This window comes from Ixodes scapularis, unplaced genomic scaffold (genome assembly GCF_016920785.2).
Source record: "Ixodes scapularis isolate PalLabHiFi unplaced genomic scaffold, ASM1692078v2 PGA_scaffold10__122_contigs__length_95168666, whole genome shotgun sequence".
NCBI lineage: Eukaryota > Metazoa > Arthropoda > Arachnida > Ixodida > Ixodidae > Ixodes > Ixodes scapularis.
In genome coordinates this window covers 10,037,714-10,051,016 of record NW_024609836.1, presented here as the reverse complement: position 1 = coordinate 10,051,016, position 13,303 = coordinate 10,037,714, and the positions used below count along the sequence as shown (strand labels likewise).

General features: G+C 46.0%; 1 protein-coding gene across 1 annotated transcript in view; it reads left to right on the top strand.

Moving 5' to 3' along the window:
- Window positions 1–12,837, top strand: part of LOC8041835 (PMS1 protein homolog 1) — a 52,300-nt gene extending 39,463 nt beyond the window's left edge. Inside the window, exons 10-13 of the mRNA XM_029981859.3 lie at window positions 52–207; window positions 7,605–7,808; window positions 9,094–9,224; window positions 10,131–12,837. Of these exons, the coding sequence (XP_029837719.3) occupies window positions 52–207; window positions 7,605–7,808; window positions 9,094–9,224; window positions 10,131–10,429 (790 nt within the window). The 3' untranslated portion in view covers window positions 10,430–12,837. The remainder of the gene's footprint in view (window positions 1–51; window positions 208–7,604; window positions 7,809–9,093; window positions 9,225–10,130) is intronic.
- The last annotated feature ends 466 nt before the right edge of the window (window positions 12,838–13,303 follow it).

Sequence of the window (13,303 nt, the reverse complement as noted above, 5' to 3'; positions counted from 1 at the left end):
GTATATAAATTTTTAGCGAGATATCCAAGTTTTTTTGTTTTTTTCTACAAGTTCGACGAGCACCCAGCTTCGGCCGGCCCAGCCAGTGGTTCCAAGCCCGAGGTCCGACGTCCGCCGCAAGGAGGCCACTTCGACCCGCGCCGTTGTCCAGTTGCCGTTCTGCATGAAGTCGGTCCGGGAGAAACTTGGCGACTACTGCGAGCTCAGGTATGGGCACTGCGGAGTGCTTTCCAAGTGCGTTCGTGTCTAACGCAATGACCGTGCAGTACTGCGTACGACTCAAGACTGGTTCACACCTTTCTGTTTTGGAGTGATCGAGTGCATAGCGTTCCTTCGTAACTGCTTGTGGCAAGTCGGCACGCTTGTGCACCGGCCCCATTTCTCGGTTAGTCCTGGAGCTTTTCCCACCCGCGTATATAGACCGGATGTTTCTGCGAAGACTCAAAAACTCTTACAAATAGTGCGGTTGAGAGGAAAAGAAGCTCTTTTCGGGAGCAAACTGCTAGCCACAGCAGACGTTGGGGATTGCAAACATCAGGTAGGCTGTATCAAGGATGCAGCTGCTGTGGAGTACGTGAAACGTCTCGCGCGTGCTGTGGAGGGTGTATGGGCACTAGGGTACAGGCGTGGAGTAACCAAATACACAGCTTACTTTATTCGTGCATTACAAAGCTTGCATGGTCGACATGCCCGTAGCCGAACAGCCGTCAAATTTCTGCGACAAACTACAGAAGCGTAAGCCTCGTAACTCCCTATGAGCACCGGTTTGAGTTTGATGAATTATACCCACAATGGCAGGGTGAGTTCTCTCAGCGGCGACCTGTTTCGCTCGGATGCGCAAACGTACTGCCGAGCCACACCTCTGCGAATGCTGCGCACGAGAATACATATAGCATTGATTGCGTCATGCGTGGCACGACGATGGCGCCATCTCTGAACGTGACAGAGGCATGATCGAGCAATGGCTCCTTTCCTGTACATAACGATACCAATGTAGGTTGCTTGGATTGTACGGTCGCAAAGATATAGGTAAGTGATATAGTCAAACCCACTTATAACGATCCCGCATATAAAGACCTATCGGTTATAACGACTAACTTTAAAAAAATATATGAATTCAAGGCCCTACCCATTAAATTAGTTCAGATAAGACAACAGTTTTTCAAGGCATCATACTGTTACAACGAACACAAAGTCCGCTTTCGAAAGAAGAAAAAAAGGAAAAAAAGTTCTTGTGCGCAAAAAAAAAAGAAAGAGAAGATAAAAAAAGTGAAAGCTGTTTACAACTTTCTGTAACTCCGAATTAGAGCGCAGCTCTTGAGGAGGAGGAGGAAAGGGTACTGATGGTCACATTTTCTCGCCCCCCCCCCCCCCCCCCCCCCAAGGTCACGTGGGGGGGTCACGTGACCGGGGGGTGTCACATGAGCCCCCACAGAAATTTTACCGCTAGATTTAACGGGGAAATTTTTCCGCTAGGTTTAGCAGGAAAATTTTTTCATTAGATTTAGCGGGGAAATTTTTCAGCTAGATTTAGCGGGGGGAAATTTGCCCATAATGCACCGCACGGTTACACCGACGGCGACACTGCTTAAGCCAGAAACTGGCGCCTTAGAGGTGTGCTCTAAAAAGTTACTTCCCGGGCGTGGCGGTCCGCAATACTCTCAAGGTCATTTTCATGGTATCGCGGCAGGGGAGAAAACAAAACTACAAAAGCAAAAAATGGCCTCCAGGGTCTCGTAGTCTGCTAATTGTGCGTGCGCGGGAAGAAGAAGAGGAGAAGGAGATTCAATGTGCTGTGTTCGTTCGTTTGCGTTCGTTCTATGCAAACAGTATGTAGCTCAAGAAGAGCTCAATGCTCGGTATAAGTTGGCTAGCCGTGTCATGGGAGTTCGGTACAGAAAAAGAACGCTCCTATATACCAACTCATGTTTACAAACAAACCGGAGCGCCCCTAGCGGATGCCACCGGCGCCGCGCATGCGCAGTGGGCAAGAAGCCCGCCATCGCCCATAAACAAACCATTGCATTGCGTTGTTGTCGGCGTCGGTGGGAGTCCCCGTGCTCTTTTTCGCGTTGGGATTGTTGATTCTACGTCCTCCTAACAATGTCTGGCTACTTGAGCGGCTTTAGCAAAACTATTGAGGCAAAACTTTGCGTGAATCATGTGACTTGCGGCGATTTACTTCACGTGGACGCCGCAGAATGGGCGCTAAAGCCTGACTCCTACGATGAGATTCTGCTCACTATTTTCAGTCGCGACGTCCCTTGGGCTGCGAAAGCGTGGACCCTAGCTGAGATGGTTAGCTGAGATGGTGGACGTCGATACTGAAAATCGCAAGCGGAATCGGGCATTACAAATCGGTGATGGCCACTGGTAACAATGATCAACGTCTTGTATCTACTGTTTACACTTAGCCTACTTACCCCAACCAACCTTCAAAAGTGTTTTGAGGCCTGCACTTAGTTCTTATCGCAATTACCGGGTCAACGTTGGGTATACGAGCCGCTGTCGTTTGAACGCGCTGACGACAAAAAGCAGACAAGTTTGAAAAAGTAGACGACAGTTCGAACGCATGCGAAATGGAGTGCAGGCAAGAAGCACCGCGTCCCGCGTCCACAAACTATTGGAACGTCACGTTGTCGGCGTCTGTGTAAGTCTGCATACTCTTTTTCGCGTTGGAATTGTTGATTCTACATCCTCATAGAAATGTCTTACCACTTTAATCGCCTGTGCGAAACTATCAAGGCTCGTTACACTGCTAAAGTTTGTGTAAATAATTTGACGTGTGGCGATTCATTCGCGTGAACGCCACAGAATGGACGCCAAAACCACGATGAGATTCTTCTAGATATTTTCGGTTGCGACGTCACTCGTGCTGCAAAAGTGTAGGAGGTAGCAGCGATGATCGACGTCGATACTGAAATTCGGAAGCGGAAACAGACCAAGCATAACAAGTCGGTGATGGCCACTGGTACCAATGATCAACATCTTGTATGTACTGTTTACACCGAGCCTACTTAAGTCGTTTGAGGCCTGCAATTACTTCTTACTGCAATAACCGGGTCAAAGTTTGGTCTATCGGCCGCTTTTGTTTGAGCGAGCAGACGACAAAAAGTAGACAAGTTCGAAAAGAGCAGACGAAAGTTCATACAATCGGGCGGCCGTGTAAATTTAAAGACGCACTGAACCCGGGGGTGGCCCGGACAACTTGGCGGTTTTTTCTCGTTCATGTTGGAACAAAACAAATACATCTGGCGACCACAAAGCGTTGCCCGCACAAGCAATCATAGTTCGACAGCGTCTGGTTTACCCTTTTCACGGCTACTATCCACGTACTCGGACGAACGGAGCGGGCGGAAACACATGTTTACTGATCTTCAAACCTTTCCAGACTCTCTCGTTACAGCCCCCGTCGCAGCATTTTGACGAGAACGCAGGTTTTTTGTTTGGTTTCTCCGAAAAGAACACAAGAATGCATGTCTCGCACGGCAACTTCTGCCCACCGCCCCAGACCGGAAGTGCATCCGACGCGCTACCACCACGGCGTGACGTAGGAGAGTTGAGTTTGTGTATACTATTACATGTGATCTTCAAGGGGATATTTGCACTGTTTGAAATATACAATAATTCGAAATACCCGGGTGTGATGTAACCAGGCTCGAATTTACACACCGGCTGTTGAAACAGGCACCGCGAAGCATGTTAATCGCTCCGGCCCATGGGCATTTTTTGGTCGGTTGTAAGAAAATGTGTTAGGAATTTTCGCTTCAAAACTACAGGCCATATCTGTGCTGTCAGTTTGTATTTTCCTGACCACCCCATAGCATTTTTACACTTATTAATAATGAAATTGTAAAGAAAGGGTATGCGCACACCACATTTATGGCAACCGCACTAGCATCAATTTGGCCATATTTCTCGCTTTATCACTACAGTTGAACCTCGATTTAACGAAGTCACCGGGACCTGCTATATATTTCGTTAAATCGGGAACTTCGTAAAATCGAGGAAGGGAGACCTCGCGCATAGGCTGCACGGGGAATCCGAATTTGTTCATTAAATCGGGAAATTCGTAAAATCGGGTTTCGTTAAATCGAGGTTCAACTGTATAAGGCCACAAATATTGCATTATGTTTTTGCAGATTCTCTTAGTACATATTATTAACGTTAATTTCGGGAAGTTTAAAGAATAATAAAGATGGCCTTTTTTTTATGATTTTAAAGATAATGCATATTTAGCTAAATGCACCTGTGTGAGCAATTCTTGTAAATTTCTCCCGCTAACAAGGACAACAATATTTCATGCACAGATGCACTATATGCAGAGCAACACCCTGGCAAAATTGAAAGCCTTAGCTTTTATAGATACGGAGAAACAAAATCTTTAACGCAGAGCAATATTGCACAATGTGCTGTATTTGCGATTTTGTTTCTCAAAATAACGACCCTCATACTCGGTGGTTAATACTTTTTGTCAATACTTCCTATATGCCTGATTTGCCTGTAAATATTTCTAGACCCGTAGCCAGAACAATTTTCTTAAGGAAGCTGCCCAAAATGCCAAGATTGCACGATGCGAAAAACATGCATGTGACAGAGGGTGCTTACAATTTTTTTTCACAAAGACGAATTTTGTTTTACAATTACAAGTATTGGTTCTATTCTGGGCATGGAGCCAGCGCAATATATATGTATTTTTTTATCAAATTTAAAGATGGTCACTGGACATGGTTGTTCAATCTTATCTGAAAATGCCCTTTGGTGAAAACAAGGAGTCGGCTAATTTTCAAAATGCAATCAAAGAAAGTTTAAGAAAAAAATTTTTAGATGCGTTTTTACCATACTTGTTGCGGCGAGGGGCAACAACGCAAAGATGACTGTACTTCCCTGTCAGCAATGTTTGCTTATATTCCACACACGAGACGCATTTACGCTAAGGTCATCATTGACTCCAACACTACAATTACTAGGACTGGGCTATCTATCGGTGTTTAAAAGAAAATATTAAATCGAACCGAAAATATGTGTGGGTTACCTTTTGGGGTGGGGCATCTCTCAAGATTTTACAATGATGGGCGTGGAAGAAGAAGACCTTGAGTAAATGGTTGCTAGTCCAGCAGTGTGTTTGTCCTCTTTTCTCCCTCTCTCTTCGTGTGTCTTCCTACATTCCACTGGCATCTTTCAGAAGCATGAATTGCAGACGCTGGCTCTGATTCGAGGAGCACGCGCGCGGGGAACCTTCCGTGTTGTCATGTTTTCTCCTTTTACGGCCCTCTGCCGCGGAGGGGCGTGGATTTAATGCAACTTCGAAGGCGTCTTTCTAGGCGATGCAGGCATAAAATAGCCTACTTTTTGTGATATCCGGGATGCTTGGAGTCGGGTTAAAACTAATCGAGTGTTTTTTTTTAATCATATTCAAGACCGCTTCAGCTTCCCTTTAAGTGTGTTGTGTGTAAGTTTGGACAACGAGAATTTAGTCTGCAGCAAGAAGCGCCTGGTCTCCCTGCTGTAGATGACGAATGTTGCCATTGGCAAGGCTGGCGGTACGACCACTAGCCCCGTGTCTTTAAATTACGTAATGCAGTGGTGAGCAACGTTGTTAGACCAAAGTCAGTTGACAAGCTTCCTAGAATACCTGGCATCATTTCATGGCACGTCCACTCAGTGGCATTCACTACCCCATCAGCCTGCCCCATGGCTGGCACTGGTGGATCTCATTGGATGCACATTGCCTGGGATGGAAAGTAATCCTATTGTGGTTTTATTTATTTATTTTATTTTGAGTGACTTACAGACAGCTTGATGCCTCCTTAGTGGTGCACTTATCAATGTCAGATAGTGTTCAAATTATTCAAACACGATGAAAGAAAAGTGTAAGTTCGGACAAAACAATGGGAGCAATGTAGAGAGCAAGCCATCTGCTTCTTGCGCAGGGGTTGCTGTGACATCAGAATGTCACCAAGTTCCGATTGGCTTTGGCTGGAAGGATAGTGGGTAGACCTCAATTCTAGATGCCTTTGAGGACCGCCCACTATTTCCTTCAATCAGCCAATAAGAGCTCGGCGTTCTGACATCATTGCAACCCCTGTGCCAGAAGCACACAAACTTGCACTCTGCATACACTTTCTAAATTTATGCTCTTCATCAAAAATGTCTAAGCTAACATTCCCAGAAATCTGTTCTAAATGGTACTATTTGCTTGTCAATTGAAGGTGTGTCATGGGTGCTGCATGATATAAATCAGAAGGATAAAACAAAAGAATAACGTCTACTAGACTTACGAGGAACGTGCAAGTAGACGTTACTTAGTAGCGCAGGTAGGTCAATTATACCATTTACGATCTTATACAGACGCATCAATCCACTGATCGTCCTGTTGTGCAACATGTCCAGTTCCACGAGGTCACAAATCCTTTCGTAAATATAGAAATAATTCGGATGAAAATAATGATCGAACAATACACAAAAAAAGTTTTACATCGAACATGCTCAATTACATTGGAATTAGTCACTCCAATACATTTCTATACAATTGAGGCATACTCGACACGACTACACACCATTGAAGAAAAAAAATGTAAAAAAAAAAACAGTTTAGAAAAACTGTGTGTTATTCATGTAATGGCTCCATGAACTCTGGGAGGCATTTGTAATTGCAGTTATGTGATCATTGAAATTAATCGCAGTATCCATGAAATTTCTAGATCATTGGATGACCTCAACAGAAATAATATTGGTGGAATCTAATGTATGTACCATATGGAAAGTTCAAAATTACACGCCTTCTAGAAAAGCATGCAACTATCCTCTTTGACTCATAATAATACTTAATCTAGAAGAGCGTCGTTCGAGAACAATTCTTCTCCGTTGCCCGTGGAGGCCCTGTCGCTGGTGGTGCTGGGAAAGCTAACCATCCGTGCCTGCTCACTTTCAAACAGCAGAGAAGAACCGTCTTGGACGCCGCTGCTCGGTGGAGCTTGTCAACTGATAGACCTAAGAATGTTAGTGGTGGGTACAAAAATGCATGCCAATACACTTTTCATATAGAAAAAAAAAGGAAGTGGTTATAGAGAGTAAGATACTTGGATTCTGTAGCGCGAGCTTTCGCCTCACATGCTCCGACGTATGGTGCGCCAGCAGTCTCGGCCACCGTTCCCCCTTTTGATAAGTCAATTGTCAACATAATAAACCTCATATCTGAAGTCAATCATACTATATTTGGTGCTACCGTATTTACTTGTACCAAGAAAGATTTTGCAGGTTCCGCGGACTTCGTTGTAAGGGCGTTTGACCGTATGATAGTCACTCCACAATAAAGGGTATAACTCGGGCGCTAAGCAGGTTCATGTCCTACCACACGCAACAAAACGGCACTGTCTGCGCATTGACCCAGCGCAGAGAACACCATTTACGAGTCCAAACATTGATTCTCCCGCATTGTTTTGGGGAGGATAAGATGGGCTGGATTTTCGTGAGATGTTGACAACGTCTCGAGGAAACAACACCGCTAAAACCTGTTTTCTTACTGAAACGCACAAATGCTAGCATTCCGGAGGCACTCGAGAGTGCAAGCAGGCCTGCAACCGCACGTCCGTTTCTCGCAGCCAACAGCCGCTGAGCCGAGAGACAACGCTCATCATCGGACGCCTTCCCGACGCACCGAAAGAAGTCTGGTTGGTCTGCCACAAGGGCAAGCTCGCCACCCTCAACATCACCTGCCTTCGAGAGGCGGCCCTTTTCCGCAAGTTGAAGCAAACATACATTGTTCCGGCGGAAGAGCTTCGACCGCCACTCGTCGTCACGGCAAGGTGCGCTCAATCTGGCGGTCAGTGCCGCCAACCCTCCTGGCTGGTTTGCTGGTGAATGCGGCTATCTCCCCTGGCGGTCTAAATAGCTGCAAGAGGGATTTGGAGGTCACTGACCGACTTTGTGAGGACAAGAAACCAAACGTACCTGGTGTTCCAGGCAAATGGCTGCCGTCGGTCCGTCCTCACTACGATTATTCGAGTAAACAGACTCGAAATGGGAGTGAAACGAATCACATTTCCATACTTCTGGAGTGGCATGTAAAGTTATTTCTGGGAAAGGTCGTGCTAAGGGAGAATGGAAGAAAATGAGTGCAAAGCTTACGTCTGCCAAGCGCAGTCGGCTAAAGCGCTAAGTAGTACTTCCTCACGGAGACGATCACGTGACCTAAAAATTCCTCCTGTGGCTAATTTTACCACTGAGAAAGATAACCCACATTTACCAGGAAGCCGGCTCTGGGGTTCGATTCTGGTACTGGTGAGAGCAACATCTTTTTCGGTCGTGGCATCGCAGCTTTCTGCTGGGCGGGCTTATTGGCAAACGAGAAAACTCTGTCCCATTAGTGAGTCTATGATTGGGTATTTGTTTTGTAAGAACGTCTCACCAACATACTAATGGTGAGAGATCTTACAGCCCCTGATACGCTTGTCCCATATGCTCCTTTGTCTGTTGGTGGATGTTGGCTTGCAAACAGCAGCAAAGTTTGAAATTTGCAAAGGAATCGTAGGTTGTCAGTCGCTTCCGACGTGAAATAGTTGCCAATCACAATTTCAGCCCACGTCCGATATTGTTTTGCCACAGTGCTCAATACATAGCAAACTAGAGAGGTTTGTGAAAGAAGAGTTCTCTTTACCTTCTTGTGTTGCCACAGACTGTAACGAGGAACGTTACAAGCAGACCTGGAAGTAGAAACCTCCGAGGGATTTCGTTGCAGATAGCTAGGCAGTAGACTTTTTAGTTTTAAGCAAATAACACCAATAAACATCCATTGGTATCCAAAATGCAAAAGCGCATCGACCAAAAGAAAATCTCCCAAAAGCATATTTTGTGACGATGCGACGGTTGCCACCGTCAATTGCAACACGCCTTGTGTGGTCGTTTGCACTTTTTTCTTTTTTCTAAATTACAGTTTTCTGCGTCCTTACAATTCAGTTTGCAGGAGTACCCCGAATTTTTTTTAGAATAAACGAATGCTGAAAAGTGTTTGCCGATTTTCTTTTTAAGTGAGCACCAGAAAATCTATGGCTTACTGCTAGCTAACACAAACTATGCTCGTCGTTCCCACAGCATGCTTCCAGATCCGGCTTTGTGGAGCGTACTCTGGCGACTCAAGCAAGAAAGGCGAGACCAGTCCGGCTTTTCCTACGTCGTGGACCCCCTGCTGACATCCAACGGATTCCACCTGAGGCTGGTTCCTGGCAAGTGTATTCAAATTGCTGATGCGTATTTTTGGTCTCCAGATAACAAAGAATGCTTAACGAAAAAATGCTTAAAGTTCAGTCAAACTGGGTCTATATCGAACATGACGATGCTCTCCGAGGTGGATGGAAAAGGGTTAAAAACGGTGAGAGAGAAAAAATGGTAAACAGACGTCTGTTCTCCCTTTTCCTAGCTTGCATCGCCGTGAATGAAGAAATTATTTGGTAATTATTGTGCCTATATCTTTTGTTCAGTTTATCTACCAGGCTGCTCTTTCGTAATATTTCTGTCTGAGAAAAAAGTAATTGTAAGAGGACGTCGAGCTCCATGACTTAACGAATCATTTGGGTTACTTTTTTACCCAAGTGGCTGAATTTTATGATCCAGATTTGCTGAAGCGTTGCTACGAAGGTTTCACTACAAAATGGAGTTCGAGCTGCCGCAGGATGTGCTCCCAACTTTCTCTTCCATCTCATTGCTTCGGTTGAGCAAAGCAGACTTGAGCTGCAGTTTCGACCCAGCAGAATCTCGTGGCACTTTTGTGAGTTCAAAGATGAATCAATTCTCTACCGAAACGGATTTGAACGCTTATTTCGAAAGAGAATTTCAAGATGTTTCTCGCACCACAACTCGGTCTCGAGTCTCCCTATATTTTTTTGGGTTCCCGTAGTAGAGTGTGAGAACGGCAGGGTGCGTCTTTCGTATGCCCGGTTTTCGGCACGCACGCCACGCCTTCCACCGTGCCCTAACGGCGTGCACGCACACAAAATGCGTAAGATGTTAAAGGGTCGTCGAAGATGGGAAGCTCGCACCGGAGGCGGGACAACCCAAGCTGAACCACGTCGTCCCAACCTCGTTGGAGACCACGAGGAGAATCGGGGTCCAACGTATTTTTTGCGTCGCAGGTCACCCCAATCAGAAGGCTGACATCGTGCGCAAGGCGAGCGGTGTGGACCTCGCTCACCTCGGCCAGATCCTTGACAGGATCTCCCGCAGCGCCTCGGATTCGGTCGCCGTTGAAGAGGTGCGACCTCCGTCGGTGCTGGAGCTCCTCAAACGGGAGGCCAAGCGCATGGTTCACGGTTCTGTCCCAAGCCCCTTGGAAGACGTTCGGGACGGCGCGGAGGAGCTGGACGAACTGTGCCTGCACGGGAACGCAATCTGCGCTGCCTTCTTCGACACGAAGGACGTCTCAAACATGTAGCGCGCCTTGTCCTTGCACTGGCACGGTCTCGTCAAGTTCCCCTCCCAAACCCCAGCGTTCCATTAGTGGTTGTACTGTACTCCGTGTCCGCCATTTTACGCCGCGTCGACGAGGCCAGCGTAGCTTCTGCGGTGTAGCTTCCACGAGCGGGTGTCTTCGTTTTGCGTGTGCCGGCACAACTAGGTTCGACAGAGTTGGAGCATTGGTGGAAGCTGCACTGGCTTCGACGACGCAGTAGCGCGAGATAATCGACACCAAGTACATACTCCATTTAACTTTTCCTACTGCGGCTGGCGCCACTTTCCGATGTAGCCAATCAAGCGGTGCCAAAAGTGCGTCCTGACGGCGCCCGTCGTCTTTGTGCATTTGCTATCGCGTACCGAACCAATCGCACTGAGTAAATACGCCACAGTCCTTCCTTCCTTTTTTCTTTCTTTTTTTGCGTGACTGGTCTAGTTGGTGATAGCAAGCCCACAAAGACAAGGAGCATCGCGTCAATGCACTTAAGGGGAGGCACTCCCTTGGAGGGTCTACTTTTTAAGTATTTGTGCCAGGTCAATGAAATTTTTAGGGTATTTTAAACGTCAAAACTTAGGAGGCTACACCAACTTTCAACCCAAAAGGTTTATTTTTTGACAAGTTACAGCTTTATTCGTTGAAAAAAATGTACATGTAGCAGTACCAAAGGAAAAAAACTATCGTTTCAAAATATGAATAAAAAGGCAATATTTCTTTGTTGGGATATAACGCTGAATGACTAAACTAATCGGTAGTAGGCTTGAAATAATTTTAAGGCCATATTTCACGTAAAAATTAACTTTCAATAATGGTAGGAATTTTTTAATTTTTTCTTGTTTCACAAACGTCAACATTTTTGTGTGAAGAAATAACAATTTTCAAAAGGTAAGCGCATAGCCGAGTTCTCCAGTAAATTTTATGCCAAAAAAGCCATACATTAGACTTGGGGGCACTTAACTCATCGAACGATAGTTTTAGAGCTGTGAAAAAAATGGTGAAAACATGAAGCTGAGAAAAAAGGGTTTGAAAGTTCGAACAGTATTTTAGTTTGGATGGGGCTTGCTATTTCATCTAAATGCTCCAGGGGCATATGTCACTCCTTCCTGTGCACGGTCCTGTGCCTTGGCCACAGCTTCCATCTTCCTTTTTTTGTGGGACATCTTGGAGGACTCGAGCGCTTTCACCTGGGCCTTCGCAACCTTCATCTTGGTAGCCCTCTCTCCGTATGACGCTTGGTAGCTCCCTGGCTGTATGCCCATTTCCAACAGAGCTTCCTGATTCGCTAGGACAAGCCACGTCGCGTGGCTCGTCCTAGCGAATCAGAGCTCTTTTTCACCAGCTTGACCAATAAGAGCGTGCACAGCTATGTTTTCTACGGGGTTTTACGGTCTGTGAGCACGATATCGCGAACAATGCTGCGAACAGAACGAAAGAGGGCGAGACGCTCATTCCAACGAGGGGGGCCTGTCCATGCTAGTCCTAAGAAACGCGGAGGGAGCGTGCTTTGAAAATGGCACATTTTCGTAATCGGCCGCGTCGTCGGCGCACACGTGCGGCCGCCAGCACTTCAAAAATAATTTATTTCGGAGTAAATACTTTACTTGCAGGAATAAAATTTTTGGACAGCATTCTTTACGAGTTGTAAAAGCTGGTCAGCCTATTTTCCAAAAATGTGACTTTTTTGAAAAAATCGCGATTCCTAGGCAGTGTTTCCCCTTAACAACGCTGTCGGATCGCGGCATCTGCTGAGGTCGGACTTAGTGTAAAACAGGGTGTAGTACTGGTATTCACTTCAGTTAATATAGTTAACAAGTGGGCAAGTTTTGCTGACATCCGCGTTTTATTTGCTTTGTCGGTTGGCATTCCACCCCGGGTATTTTGTGTTTGGCCAGACAGGGATGCAGTCTGCCTAGCGTGAGGCGACCGGGATTTGAGTTTTCTATTTCTAGTTTGTTTTGTTAAACACTTTTTCACATTTTGTGTACATACAACTTTCTGAGTTGCATTATTTTTTAGGGAGTGCGTCCAGGCTGCGAGCGAGTCCCGCACGTGTTCTTTCCCATGCTCCCAACAGTGTCCTGCTGAGATGTGCAGATACTAACTGCATTCTTGCTCCCCATATTGTAAATTAAAAATCATATAATAATATTATTATCTAAAGAAAATAAATGCCTCCCGATCCCCCCTCCCGACACATTACCTCTTTCCCTGAGTTGGAAGTGCTGTGCCATTTGCACCAAATTGTGCCACGAATGAAAGTATGCTGCATCTTGCACCAAAGTGTCACATTTTCTGAGAATTGTGCCACATCTTTGCCCACATTGGCTCAACCGAACCAAAAGAATAAAAATATTTTATTACCTATTGGTTGGAAAAGAAAAGTGCTCAAATATGTATTTCAGTGTCTCTTCTCATAGAATAGTTTGTTTCATTTAGGTCAGAGCACAGTCGAATGCTCGAACATATACGAACACACATACAGTCGGTTCTCGTTAATTCATACACGCTTCATTCGAACTTCCGGTTTATTCGAACTCGCGCTGTGGTTCGGTTTACGCTATATGTATTTCAATCTGAAAAACAGCCCGGTAATTCGAACGAATAAGCGTTTGCGCCGGTTAACTTGAACATCCCGCGCTGCCTAGCATGCCCTCAGGAGCGGGCTAACTCACAAGGTGGCGCCTCGGGCCCTGCAGTGTGGCCGCGCTATTCCGTGCACCAGCTGCTACTCCCGTCTCCAGTTCCAAGTAACCACGACATCCGATCATGTTGTGACCTTGAGTGCTGCAATGAGCAGTGCGGTGCTGGCAGCGGCAGTGTTGTCGTTCTCTCTTTCTCTTGCACGGTGACGGTGCT